At 32.4% G+C, this 17252-nt stretch overlaps 2 protein-coding genes across 4 annotated transcripts in view; one reads left to right on the top strand and one right to left on the bottom strand.

Moving 5' to 3' along the window:
* Positions 1 to 17252, bottom strand: part of CDC73 (cell division cycle 73) — a 118940-nt gene that overhangs the window by 56211 nt on the left and 45477 nt on the right. The gene's annotated exons all lie outside the window — the stretch shown is intronic.
* B3GALT2 (beta-1,3-galactosyltransferase 2) lies at positions 78 to 7168 on the top strand. The gene is made up of 2 exons (XM_041723225.1): positions 78 to 215; positions 4605 to 7168. The coding sequence occupies exon 2, from the start codon at positions 4729 to 4731 to the stop codon at positions 5995 to 5997; it is 1269 nt and encodes a 422-aa protein (XP_041579159.1). The 5' UTR covers positions 78 to 215; positions 4605 to 4728; the 3' UTR covers positions 5998 to 7168.

Genomic DNA, 17252 nt, shown 5'->3' with positions numbered 1-17252 from the left:
AATCTCAGACGACCAGGACCCATATGAACAAGAAGGGTAACTCGAAGACAAGCAGACAGATGGACACTTTGGATACTGTGAAAAGCAATCGCAGGAGGCAGACTATTGGGGGATGTGCGCATGTTCGATAGCATCTTTTTTGCTGAAGTGATGGCGTGCCAAAAGTATTTTCAGTGGGCATAATCCTCTCCACATAAATGGCCTGACCAAGGAAGGTATGTCAATATCTTGTGTGTAATATTCATTTAAATGTCTGTTACCTTTTCATAGCCCCCGGAGGCACTAATATCTGATAAACAAGTTCATCTAGTTCACTGTCCTTGAAACTATGAAAGGGTTTCTAGATAAATGATTTTAAAATCTGTCATTGTTAAAGCTGTCATTGCTTTATTCAAGTAAGTATGTAGGTTGGAGTAAATATGGGTTGTGGATGTATAAAAGAGAGAAAAGGCAAATAGCAATAAGATGTGCTTCAAGGATTCTCTGAGAAATTAAACTTAAAAAAACTGTAGCCCTCTAAAGAAAACATAGCAAGGCTCTTATCAAATTAGGTCAAAATGAATTCTTTAGTAAATTAAAGTGATCTCTTAAAAATGGCTATCAAAAGAGACAATGCAGTGAAATTACATTAAATAGTATCAAAGATTATCTTAATATTAAGAGGTTTGTAGAAGTCCTTTTAAAACAAATTACTAATACATAACAGCTTTCACTAACAAATCTTCCTTCCAAGACCCATCTTCCCAAATAAAGATAACAAACACAATCTAAGAGAGTTTCAACAAATATTATTATTGAGCTATAAAAAGGAAAGCATTTGCATAGGATCATATAAGGTGGCATGAGTTTTGTACACAGAACACCACCACAGTAGATTTGTATGTTATTACAGTGTCCGTGAATACAACTTTAAACAAAGAAATATCAATACTTGGTAAAAATTCCCCACTTGAAAAAGTGAGCTTTAATTTTAAGCAACTGACTGATTCTAAATGATCAAACATAAGATTATTCTTAGTGATAATTTTTAAAGTGAAATTCAAAATAGAATAAAAAAAGATATAAAAATATTCATGAACAGCAAAACAAGGACAAAAAATTAAATATAAATGTAGCTACTGCGCTTCTAGGCTATATTAATATGTATTAACAAACTACCATCATGGTATGTGTGTGCAGGGCAGAAATAAATCGAATAAACTATTTAAACAGCAATCACAGAATAGCAACTCATGGCTCAGGAACTCAAATATATTCAAAAATTTTTTACAGATCTATCACAGATCCTGATATTTGCTCAATCTCACAACACAACTCAATAACCTATTATTTAATAATCACAAAGGCAAACATTTTAAAGGCATACGTAAGTATTCCATTCTGAAATTAAGATTAAACAAGTTTATCAGGCCTTATTATTATTACATCTCAACATCAAGTCTCACTACCATACCATGAATTTTTATTCCACTATAGAATGAAGTCAGATGGTATTAAATAAAAAAATACAGTTGTGAAAAATCTCAAGTCTCTCTTAGAGCCCTTTCTCTTAATGTTAATAGCACCAATTAAACATTTTTATAAGCTAGATATCTCAAAAGCACAGAATTTTGTTTTATTCAAGCACCACTAAAATCTAGGACTGTTCCAACAGACTTAAGATATCAACACTTTTAAAAGCCAAATTATAAAAACAGTTTGTGTCAGAGATAGAGAATGAGTATGTGAGAAGTAACTAAACATTTCACAATAACAGTCTCTTCATGAACTTCAATTCGTAAGATGTAAATACACATTAGTAACTTGAAAAAATTATCACAAAAAACCCTAAGAGCCAAATCAAAGGTATTTCTATGCTGAAAATGTAGAAGTGCAAATTGTTTAGACTGCTACAATATTTTAACTTTCTTGTCATGTTCCTACTTTTTAAGAAAACACAACAGGCAGTAACTAGAGAATAATTTTAACATTTAATAAAAGGAAAAACAGTAACTTTAATTTTACTTTCTAACAGAAAAACTATGATGAATACCTGAGAACCTTTTTAATAAAGAAAATTTTAAAGCTAGACACATGTACTTCATTTATCAATGGGAGATTACCAAATGAGTATACATGCATTTAAAGTCTGGGAAGCTTAATACTTACAAATGTACAAATAAAATTTAAATTAAGATGCTTTTCCATCACCTATTGCTACAAATCATACAGGACCATTAAGCTACGTATCTATGCTAGATTACAATATATAATAATATGCTGTTTTCTGTAACATGGAAATATTTTAGAGATATTTCAGTAATACTGCTTTCATAAAAATATCACAATTTATTTCTAGGATATTTACCTTCATTCTTCAGTCATTTCACTCAAAAATATGACCTTATATTTACTGCTTCTTAAACTATCGAATGTGTACTTTTAAAAGATGTAACTGATTGGATTCCAACCAGATACCAAACATATATCAACAAAAAGGTAACATATTTAATTTAGCTTTGAATGTTTAAAATAGACTACCAAATAAATGTAAAAAGTAACTTCTGTTTCTTTTAAATTTATATACATAACCCTTATATCTATGGCCTCTCCATGGAGAGGAAAAAGAATTGTTACTATTTATCCAAAATTTCATTTGAAAATATAAGCTTAGAAAGAGTTTCCAGGTCTAAACAGAATGGACAACTATTTGTAAGTACAGGAAGGGAAAGATTGAGTTTCTAAATCAGAATGCTCAGCTTACTTGCAGTTCAGCTCACAGCAGAACTGTTTTGCTGGTACAGTGAACAGCCTTGGTCTTTATTATAGTAATGTGAAATTGAAATTCATGTAAATAGAGCCTAATAAATAGCAAACTAGGTTCTATGTTTTTAAAACCCCAAACTTAAAAAAAATCACGGTTTGTATCTCACACAATGATTGAACAATTTTTTTATATTTGAGAACCATAACTTCTAAAAGTACTACATAATTTCAGATACTAGAAATTATCAAAAGCTGGCGCCTTTACTATCATACTGTGGACATTTGTTCAAATTCCCACCTACTTGCTCCTCCTAGTGGCTCCTGCTAGAATAGTACTTTCATTCATGTATGTCTAACCCTTTCAATCAATTTTCAAAGTTCTTCATGCTATATATAAGTTCTATAATTATTCAATTACATGACAGCCTCCATGTAAATACAATTATTTTTCCAAAACATTAAGTTTCATGTCAAAGTTAAGCAAATTTGGCATTAAGCATGAATCTCTTAAATCACAGGCTACACAAACACACAGGTATAGGTATACATGCACAGAATTTTTAATAAACACTCCTACATTAAATATTTTAATTGACTAGTTTTCTTTTGCTTAAAGAAATAATTTCCACAAAACAAATTTGAAAAAATTAAAATTATTTATGAGTCCCCTTCTTAACAAGTTTTTTTTCTATTAATAGAACAAGTTACAGCTCTTATCACCCACCTCAACCCTCACATCCTGATTCAGAAAAACTGAAAAACTGAAAAACATGAAAACATGAACAATTTGTGCTATGCACTGAAAAACCTTGTTCAGTTTTTAATATGTAGCATCATGAACCCCCATACTTACGTCTCATAATCTCTTAAAAATCTAAGGTTCTAAGTGTCATGCTACCAGAAGTCCTAAAAATGTAACAAATTGTCTTTACAAACAAATGTAGAACACAGCAAAACTCAAGAATCTTTTAAAATGCATTTTGTAGACTTTTAATTTTAAATACCTAGTGCCTATATTTTGTAAGAAACCTGAAAGGACTATTCAAAGTAGTTCTTTGTTTAATTCTAACATGGAGATATGTGATAGTGTTCCGTCAAGGCCAAAGATAATTAAGGATAATTAGTTGCTATACTTTAAAAATCAACCTTAAGTCTAACTCAGGCCACTGATCTTCTGAATACCTCATCTTAAAATTAGAAAGAGTATTTGAAAATGTTCATCATTTATTACTGTCTTAAAATCCTGCACTGAAGTTACTGGACCCTGAAAATTAATTTTGACAGGTGCATCTTCTCATTGACTTTCTCAACACAGTAGGGGCCAATGGAAACATGCCAAGCAGTGTACTGTGACTAACAGAACTCTGCCATAATCAACCTTGCACCGTCTGTCCCACAACTGATACATGACCATTTTACAAAAAAGGCCGCTGACTGTGCACCATACCACCAATGGTATGTCAAATCAATTTTAATTAATGCCAATAAATTTTCCATCTGCTCTCAGGCCTTCTAACATGGCCTTTCTCAGGAATCTAGTAACATTCTTCTCTTCCACATGCATACAACTTTTAAATCTTTAACTCAGATCAAAAGTGCAAACGACTAGAGCTAGCTACTTAAACAATGAAATAACTGGAAGAAAATTAATCCATCACTTCTCTCTTTACAGTGCTTATCCGGTTCTCAGTGATGCTTTGTTACCAAGGATATACAAATTTTAAACTTCATTCCTGGGTTATCATATTTTCACAACTTAAAAAATTCGTATTTGTCCTAATAATTAACATCCAAACTCTCTTTTCAGGCAGTTATGTACTATTTAGCATTTTGTAAATTTTTATGTTTCATCTTTATAGAATGACTGCATGGGAGACAACCTGGCCGAATTAAAAAATGATTACCAAAGAATAGTACTGATTAAAAAGGAAACATTTTCAGCCACCAGTAGTATCTCATATCCCATTTCTGGATATTTACAACATGCTTCAGTGGAGGAGAAGACACTGCTGCTTTGCAAAGATGAGCTGGAATGCCAAGAGGTCTCTGTTCCGTACACATCTTATTGGTGTACTTTCTCTAGTGTTTCTTTTTGCTATGTTTCTGTTTTTCAACCATCATGACTGGCTGCCAGGCAGAGCTGGATTTAAAGAAAACCCTGTGACATATACTTTCCGAGGATTTCGTTCTACAAAAAGTGAGACAAACCACAGCTCTCTCCGGAACATTTGGAAAGAAACAGTCCCTCAAACTCTGAGGCCTCAAACAGCAACTAACTCCAATAACACAGACCTATCGCCACAAGGAGTTACAGGGCTGGAGAATACACTTAGTGCCAATGGAAGTATTTACAATGAAAAAGGCACTGGACACCCAAATTCTTACCATTTCAAATATATTATCAATGAACCTGAAAAATGCCAGGAGAAAAGTCCTTTTTTAATACTGCTAATAGCTGCAGAACCAGGACAAACAGAAGCCAGAAGAGCTATTCGGCAAACATGGGGCAATGAAAGTCTAGCACCTGGTATCCAAATCACACGAATTTTTTTGTTGGGCGTAAGTATTAAGTTAAGTGGCTACCTTCAACGCGCAATACTGGAAGAAAGCAGGCAATATCATGATATAATTCAACAGGAATATTTAGATACATACTACAACTTGACAATTAAAACACTCATGGGCATGAACTGGGTAGCAACATACTGTCCACATATTCCATATGTTATGAAAACTGACAGTGACATGTTTGTCAATACTGAATATTTAATACATAAGTTATTGAAGCCAGATCTGCCTCCCAGACATAACTACTTTACTGGTTACCTAATGAGAGGATATGCACCTAATCGGAACAAAGATAGCAAATGGTACATGCCACCAGACCTCTACCCAAGTGAACGCTACCCTGTCTTTTGTTCTGGGACTGGTTATGTTTTTTCTGGAGATCTGGCAGAGAAGATATTTAAAGTTTCTTTAAGTATCCGTCGTTTGCACTTGGAAGATGTGTATGTAGGGATCTGTCTTGCCAAGTTGAGAATTGATCCTGTGCCCCCTCCCAATGAGTTTGTGTTCAATCACTGGCGAGTTTCTTATTCAAGCTGTAAATACAGCCACCTAATTACCTCTCATCAGTTCCAGCCTAGTGAACTGATAAAATACTGGAACCATTTACAACAAAATAAGCACAATGCTTGTGCCAATGCAGCAAAAGAAAAGGCAGGCAGGTATCGCCACCGTAAATTACACTAGAGAAGACATTTTTTTTTTCAAATGTGCAATCTGTAAAATATTGCTAAAAGCATGTATAGTTAAAACTGATTACATCCATAGGACAAGCTTTAGTTAAAACTCATCACATAAAGGAATTCAAAAATTATTTTTTTAATTTCTGAAGGTAATTCTTAAAAATACAACATTATATAACAAAAAGGTATCCCAAAAGAATCTATTAAAAAAAAAACTGTATAAGGGGATTCTGTGTATTAACATGCAATAACAAGCATGCAAACATCAATGGTTCAAGGCTTTTGTTAGGGGCCAATAAGATGTATTTTGCATATATTTTCCTCATAAATTTTAATTTAAGAAATGGAGACAGTCAAAAGATCATTTTAGATTCAGTTTTTCATTTTAACATATAATTAAATGTAAATAAAACATTACTGTCAATCTTAAGGAAACTTTGTAATTGTGCAAAGGACAAATTTTCTGACCTGACTATTCTAGGGTTCTAAAACTATATTCCATGCAATAAGATTTAGTTAAATTACTCTACAAACAATTTATAAAGTTCAGATGTTTCATCAATGCAATTCTCATCTAAGTATTCACCTTTTAAAAACTGAGATATTCAGTTTCTTTTATTAGTACATATATTGAGGGAAATTATTTTGACATGATGTGATAAAATGTGAAAAATCAATGTGTCTCAGGCTCAAGTTTTTATAAGAAAACAAAAAGTAAATGTTTCAAAATAGACAGTCTGTTTCCTAGTTGGTGTTAAGGGCCACGCTAGTATTTCAATGAGTTATTCTATTAGATCAGTTATGCACTCTTAAGGAGTACTACCACTTAACTTCAAGGGTATCGTAAAAATATATCATGTTCCTCTAACGGAAGCAGAAGTAATTAGTTAAAGGCAAAAAGAGAATGTACTGTTGAAAAAAGATACAGGACAAAGAGTGCAGCAGCAGTTTCATTCAATACATTTTTAAGATGCATGTCTGCCAAACTGCAACATATGGGAAGTTTATTTCCTGACAGCAGGTGTACACATGCCAATACTTAATCATTTTATGGCATCTACTTCTTTCTCGGAGTGCCAAGTTTACAAACCGGCAGTTTTTAATTCGGTAGATAACAACTATTCTGTGTCACCAACTTCAAACCTTTTTTGGGAGGGGTGCGGGAAAACTACAAATGTTTGACAAACACTTGATTCTAGGATGACAATGTATACAATGCACTTTTACCAAGTTTTTAATAAAAAAAAAAGTAAAAAAAAAAACTTTACTGAGTGTTACAGTACAAATATTTTCACAGTAATTTTGTTTGGCTCCATTACAAATTTTAAAAATCAAGAAATAGTAACCCACTAAATATAAAAGTTTTTTATTTCATAAAAGTATGTAAAACTTAATCTAATGAAGATTTTACTTATCTTATTTCTAATGACATTTTTATCCTTGATTCTATTCTGAAGAGATATTACATCAAAACAGAACTGTTATGATTGTTATTAACATTTAGAATCACAGAAACTGTTTATGTACTTATTACTTAATATGTTGGAATTCTATTTACATGGAATTTATCTCCCATTTTCAATTCAGTAATTGAAGTATTCTATTTTACATCAAGTAATTTTGAAAGCCAAGTTATGTAACACCCCCAACTCTTGGTTAAGTCCATTTTTCACTTAACTTATTCAATAGAATTATAAAAAGACTAAATGGCAAACTTACTAAATAAAGGTCACACGTAAAAGGATAATACCAAATTAGATAAGTAAGTCTGATGAAAGACAAATATAAGCCTTCCTTCAATGTAAGATAATTCTCATTTATTTAATTATTACTTATTTATTTATTTATTTGTTCTCTCACTATTTACCTAAATTATGATTACAGCGCAGGATCTTTAAATATAGATTTTTTCCTTCTGGAAAAATTCAAGTTTAAAAAGTTGACTTATGAAAAACAACACAACTAAATTCCACCCAGCTTAGACATCAATTTCAAATCATTTCAATATCCCTGAGAATACTATCTTGAGAACTGATAGTAAGCTGCTAACATTGAGTTCTCAAAGAACACTAGATCAAATAATAAAGTTTCCTACTACTGCTAAAAATCTTTATTTTAAAATAAACATTCCATTAATTTATTTTGACCCTTCATTCTCAATGTGCAAGATTAATTCTTCAGAAAATATGAATTGTTATTATGATATCTCAACATCTCACTCAAGTATTTTTTTTTTTTTCATCTCACTCAAGTATTAACTGTGCCTTATTCATGCCCAGTACTATGCGATTTTATAATTACACATGAAAATATAATTTTAAATATATGTACTGCATTTGATCAAAGAAAAAATTCAGGAACAACTATATAATCTTTATGCTCAAAGTGTTATGTTAGGGGATAAAAATATTTTAGGGGATAAAAATATCAAAACTTTCAATAGTTACACAAGTTCATTTTCATCAAGATTACAGGTGATTAAATTCTAATTTGAGCAATTTAAATTTTTCATCTCTTTGTATACAGCAGAATCATATAACTTCAACTGGAATCTTACTATCTATTAACCAAAAGCCCTATGAAAATAATACAAACAACAGCAGCAGGAACTATTTACTGATAGAGCATACACTATATGCCTGGTACGATGTTAAACCACTTTACATACATGACCTCAGGGAATCCTGACAAATAACACTAAGAGACAGGAAAGGAAGACTCATGTAAGAAGTTAAATAGCTAAGATCACACAGCTAATAAAAATGCAGCAGGGTTCCATCTTTAAGACCATGTTCTCAACCACTATATTATCTACTATATATTTTACATATGACACCTGCTATAAGGTCTAAAGAGCTATGGCCTGTCCTCTATTCTATTCTCTGATTATTCTTCATCTTTTGCCAAGTAAAGCTTCATAACCATTTTCTTACACTGGGGGGCTACCTAATATTAGGTACAAATAAAGAGAAGTGAAAAGAGAAGAAATCTGATCCCTCCGTTATTTTTCTTTTCCATTTCAATTGCCCACAATTTTCCTAAAACCTTAGGAAATCTTAAGCATTACAGCTTATCTCTTGCTTCTTTGGGCACTCATACATCTGTAAACAACAGGCATGTTCAGTGAGAAATTCTAAAAGATGGCTATCCGAAGCACAACTGGGTCATTTCTAATAGACAAAAGTAGCACTGTATTTATTCAGTCTACTGTTAGTCACCTACTGTTTTGGAATAAGGTGGTAAAATCCTTTTACCAAGTTGATTTTAGGTTTGGGGTTTTGCTTCCCCCCCCCTCTGGTTTTTACTGTTCAACTATAAATTTTGACTATTAAATTAACATAGGTTTAAGAAGACAAAAGAATATCGCTACTATGCATACATTTCTAATATACCTCACACAAGAGTATCAGTTTATCACTTAAACATTACTCCCAGAAGACAAGTAATACACACAAACACTAAAAAGTGACAGTTTGAGTTTTAGGAAGAAACCTGTCCCGCATTTGTCACAAAAAACACACAAACACACCCTCCTCTAAGAATGATGTAGCTCTAAATCTTACTACTTTCAAGATACAATGTGTCAGAAGAGAAAGAAAATATTTCTGTATCTTTAGGAGGAATTGTTTTCTCTCCCTTTACCAAAGCAAATGTCGGAGCTAAAGGACAACTGGAGCTGAATTAATCGCTTCAGTCTGTTTATTAATCTAATTATTCCAACTTCCAAATGGATCCTACAAATTCTAAAATGTATCTCACTTTCATCAGTATCCTAAATACTGAAAAACAATAGGTCAAGGGCATCATAAAAAAATATTAAATAACAGAAAACTGTAACATCATATGTAACAGCCTGAACTCATGCTTTTAGGAGTTAAGTAAATAAAACACACAAATTTATAAGCAGAATAAAACTACTTAAAGGTGTTTTCATAATTAAAATGTATTAACATATTAGATAACAGAGAACATGAGATTTTGATAGCAATGAGAATTTTTTCTTTTTTTTTTAGCAATGAGAATTTTCAAACACTGAAGTTTGAAACAAGCTAATAAAAACATATTACAACAAAAAATTATTTAAAGGCATTTGATAAAACCGTTTCCACTTATGATTTAAAAAATAAATACTAACTTAAAATTTATACTAAAAGAAATTACCAGAAGCCATAGCCAAAATCTAATTATCAGACAAAATTAAGAATAGAAATAAAAATGCTCAGTAAGCCCATAACTAGATATGTTTTATGGTTTAACAATAGTTTTCAAACTAATTTCCTCAGGTGTCTCAGTAATAACTAGTAACACCAGGAGACTGGTGTTCTAGAGTCCTGCCCTCACTTTAATACAACTACACTCTCTCATGTTTAATACGAAAAGATTCCATGTCAAAATTCATTTGAAAAGAGTGGCTAATGTTTTTTTTTTTTTCATTGAGAACTACCTCAATGATTCTTGAACTGAAATGTAACTACAGAAAAAAGAAAAATATATATATTTGCTCAGTATACAGCACCCAACAGATCAACTCAAAGAATAAAAGGAATTCATATAAGCAGTCAAAAAACCAAGATTAAAATAGTAAAACAAGAGTTTTACACACAATACATATAAACATATATATATTATATATATATAATACACAAACTAGTATACAATACACACGGTAGTATATTCACAAAGGTTAACAATTTAAAAATATGGAATATCACAAGTAAGGAATTCTATGGAGAAAACTAAACTTACTGGGAGGTATAAAAATTCTGACAGTGTAAGAATAGATCGTTTTTTTTTAATTAACAAGAATACCTACTTTTAAAAATGGCCATTCTTCCCCAATTAACATGTTTTCTTCAGCTGTACTTTCTAAATATTCTAGGGAAAAAACTGTTGTAATATACAGGGTCAGTGTAATCCCAATCAAATCTTAAAAAATATTTTTAAAAGTTTTTAGTGTGTGTGAGTGGTAATCATAATATAAGGTCAGTATGGAAAAAAGGTATCAGTACCTAAGGAAATATTGAAAATGATCTTAAAGAATTTACTATAAAGCAACAATAAAAAAATAAAATAAAGCAACAATGATTTTGGTTTATATTAGCATAATGGTTAGGTAGTTAAATCAAGAAAGAAAAAAAAAGACCTGAAAGAGGGCCTAACATTTATAGTAACCTTACAAGCACATTAGAATATTCCATTACTAAATAGAGAAACTGGCTGATGTCTAGAATTTAATGTTTAAGATTCAAGTCACGTCCTATACCATTACAGAAATAAACTCCAGGTGGAGCAAAATAAGTACAATACACACTGTACTAATACTTACCAAACCTACTACATGCCAAATATTGTCAAGCATTTTAATGAGGGACTATGGGGACAGCTTTATTGATCAAAGAATAAAAACGAAATCAAATAGAGGGAACAAAATCAAGGCAGAAAAAGGTAAACGATATTCATTCACTCCACATAAAACCAGCATTTGCCATAAACAAAATTAAGACAAAAGGTAAACTATAAATTGAGAAAATATGTATAATAACTGATAGTAGGGTAAGAGTCCTGATACAAAAAGAATTCTTACAAGTAAGAAAATAGGCTTGATATATAAGGAACTCTTACAAGTAAGAAAATACCAATTTATTTCAAAAGATTTCTGACCATAAGCCAGAAGTAAATCACAAAGAAATCATCCATTAAGGTAAAATATATTCAGCCTCACCAGTAGTCATATAAACACACTTAGAAACTAGGTCCCATCTTTATTAAAATGGAAGATATTTTTTAAAATAATAGTCTATGCAGGTAATGAAAATGAGAAAGTCCCTCACCAAAAGCAGTATGTAAATTGGTACAGTTTCTGAAAAGCAACTTAAAAATTTTTAACAACAAAAGGGTAACAAGACCTTTTGAGCCATCAGTCCACAATTAAAAATTTATTATAAGGACATAATCGATCATGAAAAAAAGTTTTGAATTTCCAAAAGAGATTAAACAAACTGCTAGTTATATAATGGAATACTACTGTCATTCAAAATTAGGATTGAAAGACTATTTAATAGGAAAACACTCTTATACTCTATTAAGCAAAGACAAAAACAAAACAAAACACAATGTAGTATGGTTCATATTCCGAAACAATACACATTCCACCACCACCACCCCCCCAAAAAAACCCAGAAAATGACTGTTAAAAAATAAATGTGATTTCTGGAAAACGGCAAAATGGGTGTTTTCTTCTTCCTATTTTTTCTGTATTTTTTCATCTTTCCAGGCTTAAAATTAATGAAAAATGAAGTCATTAACATGCTAATGAGCATCATATCAAAGTATATCTTGCATTAGCACATGTTCACTAAAGCTACTCTAATAAATTTTAAACATTTTAAAAGAACATTCTAGAATTATACATGAAAATAAAAATTTTAATAAAATAACCAGACTAGAAGACCTCTGGGATACTTTTTTCAATTATTCAAACATTTTTTGAGAGCCTACAATCTGCCAGGTATAGACACTATGACGATAACCTGTAAGATATGGTCCATCTATAATAAATGATACCTGGGTACTGGACAGTCATGAGACAAAGGAATTAATCTGTTCTTCAAACATATATTAAAATAATTTCCAATCAGATCAAAGATCTAAATGTAAATAATGAAACAAATTAGTTCTATAGGGGGAAAAAGTGAATTCCTTTATAACTTGGGAAAAGAGTTCAACATTCAACGTTTCTAAATATAACAAAATCTAGAAGTGGTAAGTGATTTATAAGTGTGATTACAAAAGATTTTGAAAGAAATCCTTGCATGGCAATAAAAACATCAACAAATACAGAAGACAACAATCTGAGAAAAGATAGCTGTAACCTATAAAAGTTTAGTAACCCCAATATATTGAAAAGATACAGAGATCAAAAAAGGAGGCAGAAGAGACCAACATTCTGATAGAAAAATGGGAAAAAATATTAGTTTACAAAGAAAGAAATGATATGATCCTTAATCACCATCAACCTTATTGGGAATGCATACAAAAACCAGTAAGAATCCCTTACTCACCTATCAATTATTATTTATTCTCAAGGATATCACCATAAAAAGGGTTGACTGGTTTTACACACAGACACACATGTGCATGCATACACATTTGGTAGGAGGAGGGTAGATAAAAGGATGAGCGAGAATTATGGGTAATCCTGAGCATCAGAAAAGAAAAACAAGAGATTCAGATCTGGATAACCATTATGCCTCAACAAGGGGAAAGTAGAAAACCATCTTTAAAAATCAAGCCTGCAAAAGCTCTGGCTTAGGATGGATGTAAAAACACAGAGCATAGACTAAAGAGGAGCTGCTTATTAAGCATTAAAAAGAGAAAGGTTATTAACAGAAATATCAAATTTGAGTGCTACCATATATAGTTATTCTTAAACTCTACTCCTTTAGAAAACTGGAGTTCCATCCACCGAAGATGGTATACTCCTTTAAAAAAAAAAAAAATCATGATCTTTAAAAAATTCTGCAGTAAATTTCCTTTGGAAACCTACTTTGACCCTCAATTTAGAAAGTTTAGGAAGACTTTCAATCAAGGTAGCCTGCCTTGCACTGGTCAAGCTATCAAAGACCCTCTCTTCTAGTAATTTGAGTCCTAAGGGAAACAAACATACAGACACACACTCAGGCATGCATATGCACATAGAAAAAATGACTGGAGCTAACTCACTGGAACTTCAGTACCCTGAAGGAATTATCCATTAACTCTTGCTACTCAGATACACAGAGCTGCTATGGTTCCTATCCCTTCTATCACTTGGTTCTCTGATTTTATAAGCTTGCCCATAATTTTCCAATACTTTTTTCTTTGCTTCAGTTAGACTCAATTTTTGCTTGTAACAAAGAATCCTGACAGCAATTCTACCACTAACAAATTCTGAAGTAGTAAAATTGCTCCTAGCTCCTATGATGATTCCATAATGCTCTCTGTAAGACCATGCCCTCTGTGGGTTCTGCCACCTGAACAAATCAGGAATGCAAAGGGATCCCAGAACAACTTCTCTGTTAAAGAAAACAGGCTAAGGGGTGGCTGGATGGCTGTCAGTTAAATGTGTGACTCTTGATTTCAGCTCAGGTTATGATCTCAGGGTCCTGGGACTGAGCCCTGCATTGCACTCAGCAGGGACTCTGCTTTAGTATTCTCTCTCCCGCTGCCTCCCTAAAATTAATAAATCTTTTAAAAAAGAAAACAAGTGAATTGTTTATACCTGTTCATCATCCATATCCATGATCAAGCCTCAAAAGAGCAACAAAGTAGTCTTCTGCATATAACAATATAACTGAGACTATGTTGCTATAAATACCTTATTACTAAGGGCTTTTAGGACATGGTTTCCTAAAATTATAGCACCATGAGAGGGAGCCAATACATCTGGAAAATAACAAAAACTGACTGCCTGAACCTGATACACTGTAAAATGCTGTCTAAGTTCACAAACTAATGAAGAGGGAGGACAGGACTATCCCATTTCACAGATGCTATTTAAAATTGCATTCCTTTATCAAAGATCTATCTCTTGACAAGGTAAAAAAAACAAACAAACAAAAACAAAAAACAGCTACAACCTTCTTCCTGGTAGGTTTATTTAAGAGAGAAGAGAATAAATGACTCCTCTACACTGAAGAGAAAAAAACTAGTATCTGAGCAAACTAATTTTTACAAAAATAAAATGAATTTTTAAATCAAACTTCCTAAGTAGTAATTCCAAATTTAAACTATTTATATATCTGAGTGTCTATAAGTACACCCACATTTAACAGTATGTTTAAACTTAAGTTATCTTCTCTCATCTCTAAATGTAACTCAATACCTTTTCATCATTTCATGTCTCAGTGAAAGGCTATCCCCAGTCAGTGGCCACATGAAGCATACCGTGTCATTCTTGCCACTTCCTTCTGTTATCACCATATTTATCTAACCTCAAAACCTAGATTCCTAATGGAATCCATCTACATTTCTTCATCTTACTCCTCTGGTACTTATTTTTTTTTTTTTTTAACTCCTCTGGTACTTAAAATGAGTATCTCTCACTTGGCCCTGCAATACCTTCACAATTCGTTTCCTCGTATTCATGCAATGTTTCCCATATTACAGCCAGAATGGAACTTTAAATACAAAACAGTAGGGGCACCTGGGTGGCTGAGTGTCTGCCTTTGGCTCAAGTCATGATCCCAGGGTCCTGGGATCGAGTCCCACATCAGGCTCCTCAGGAAGCCTACTTTTCCCTCTGCCTATGTCTCTGCCTCTCTGTCTCTCTCATGAATAAATAAAATCTTTAAAAACAAAACAAACCCTAGAAGTTATTCACATCATTCCAGTGCTTCAAAGGCTTCCCAATGTTCTTAAGACCAAAATCCCCCAAATCTTTGGCCAGCTACAAGATCCATAAATGGGTCTCTTCCTTGCTAATAATCTTTCTGCCTAATCTTCTGATTCCATTTGTGCTTTCCACTTTATTCTGAAATTACCTCTTTCTTCCTCAAGATTAATTTTAAAGGCAATAAACAACAACAAAAAATCCTAGACTAGAAAGTGAGTTGAAATCTGACTCAATAAAACCCCCTTTTTGGCTTAAAGCATTTCTATCTTATTTGAAAGGAAATCTTTTTAATACCAAATCAATCCCTAAGGAGGGAAAAAACAAAGACACAAAAATAAAGACAAAGATTGATTAGAGCTGATGCTTAAAAAGGGGGCGGGGGGGGGGGGACAGGTAAAACCACAAGAAGACTTGTAGCACATATTAAAAATTATGGTTGCATCCTTACAATAAAGGAAATCCATTGCAAACACAGCAATATTTGGAAAAAAAGAAAAGCTGAGGCTAGTTCATGTCTAATGACCTGTATGTTATCTGTTTTTGAACATTAACATACTGTTCACTGTTTTGGCTACAACGTGAAGTTCTCTGAAGCTCTTGGATCTCACCTGATTTGCATCTGGTTTTTCATTCTTCTGTCATAAATTATCCTCAGGATACCTGAGTAGTGTACTCTCTGAGACTTTGGATATTCCAAAACGTTCTTTTGCCCTGACATAGTAATGCCACCTTGAATGTGTGTCCACATATGAAGAACATATTGAAGAGACATATGAGTGATAAGAGAAGAGCAATTATGAGACTACTGCATAGTCCTGGAAAGATATAAAAATAGTCTGGAGCAGAAGTATGATAGTGACATGAGATAAAAAATTTCAGAGATGCTGGGAAGTAAGTCAACAGGCCTTCATGATGTCTAGAAATTGGGAGTGAAGAAGAGGGAAAAAGGTGGCAAGGATGCTGCCTAAAATCCTGGTCTGAGCACTGAGGAGATAATGATGCCATGTTTATAGAGAGAAAAAACACTGTATGAGATCCTGATTAACCAAGGAAGACATAGTAAAGGGTAATCAAGAAATATATAAGAAAAAAAAAGAAATATATAAGAGAACTGTGAAGTAGAACTGAGGGTCAATATATTACTAAAGCATCCATGACAATAATAATTTTTAACTACTACTCTGCATAAGAATGGAAAGTTACTAAAAATACAGTGTATAGTATGAGCTTAGAAAACATTCATTAATTTAATAAATACTTTTCAAACAACATCTCTGTGTCAGGTACTCTGTTCTCAGAATTAGGGATAGAACCAGAAAGAGCAAGAACTACTAGAAAGCAAGAAAGATATGGTTCCTACCTTCAGATCCTCATATTCAAAGAAAGTCATCAAAATAAACAAAACAAGATTATTAGGAAAAAACCTGGAAGCCTTCCTGAGAACGTGACCAGTGAACTAAGATGTGAATTATGAGTAGCCAATCTTATTAAGAGCAAAAGAATGATTAAGGAAAAAAGAAATGCAAACACAAAAGCCAGGAGGTTGAGAAAAATTTGCCACGTTTGCAGAAAAACAGAAAATAAACAGTAAAACAGAATTGTAGCCAGGACCTTAAAACCTTTTATAGAGTAGGGGAGTGTGGATCCTTATCTGGATGGGGGAAAAAATAAAATTGCAATTTTATTTTTACCAACGTCTAAAAGAAATTAACATTTCCTTAAACCACAGTACTATTAACACGGACATGACTTTATCACCAAAAGAAATCTCATGCTTTGATATCACATTACACCTGTTACAGATATCTTGAAATATTATGTATGCTCACATTTTAAGACTCTGGCATTTATTAGGGTTTGTCACTAGATTTTATTATATAATGCAT

This window comes from Vulpes lagopus, chromosome 11 (genome assembly GCF_018345385.1).
Source record: "Vulpes lagopus strain Blue_001 chromosome 11, ASM1834538v1, whole genome shotgun sequence".
Classification (NCBI taxonomy): domain Eukaryota; kingdom Metazoa; phylum Chordata; class Mammalia; order Carnivora; family Canidae; genus Vulpes; species Vulpes lagopus.
The sequence above is the reverse complement of the archived record's forward strand: the minus strand, read 5'-3'. Positions and strand labels throughout refer to the sequence as shown.

Bases quoted from the DNA above. Each gene is read 5' to 3' on its own strand.
- B3GALT2 (XM_041723225.1), top strand. From the start codon at position 4,729: ATGCTTCAGTGGAGGAGAAGACACTGCTGCTTTGCAAAGATGAGCTGG.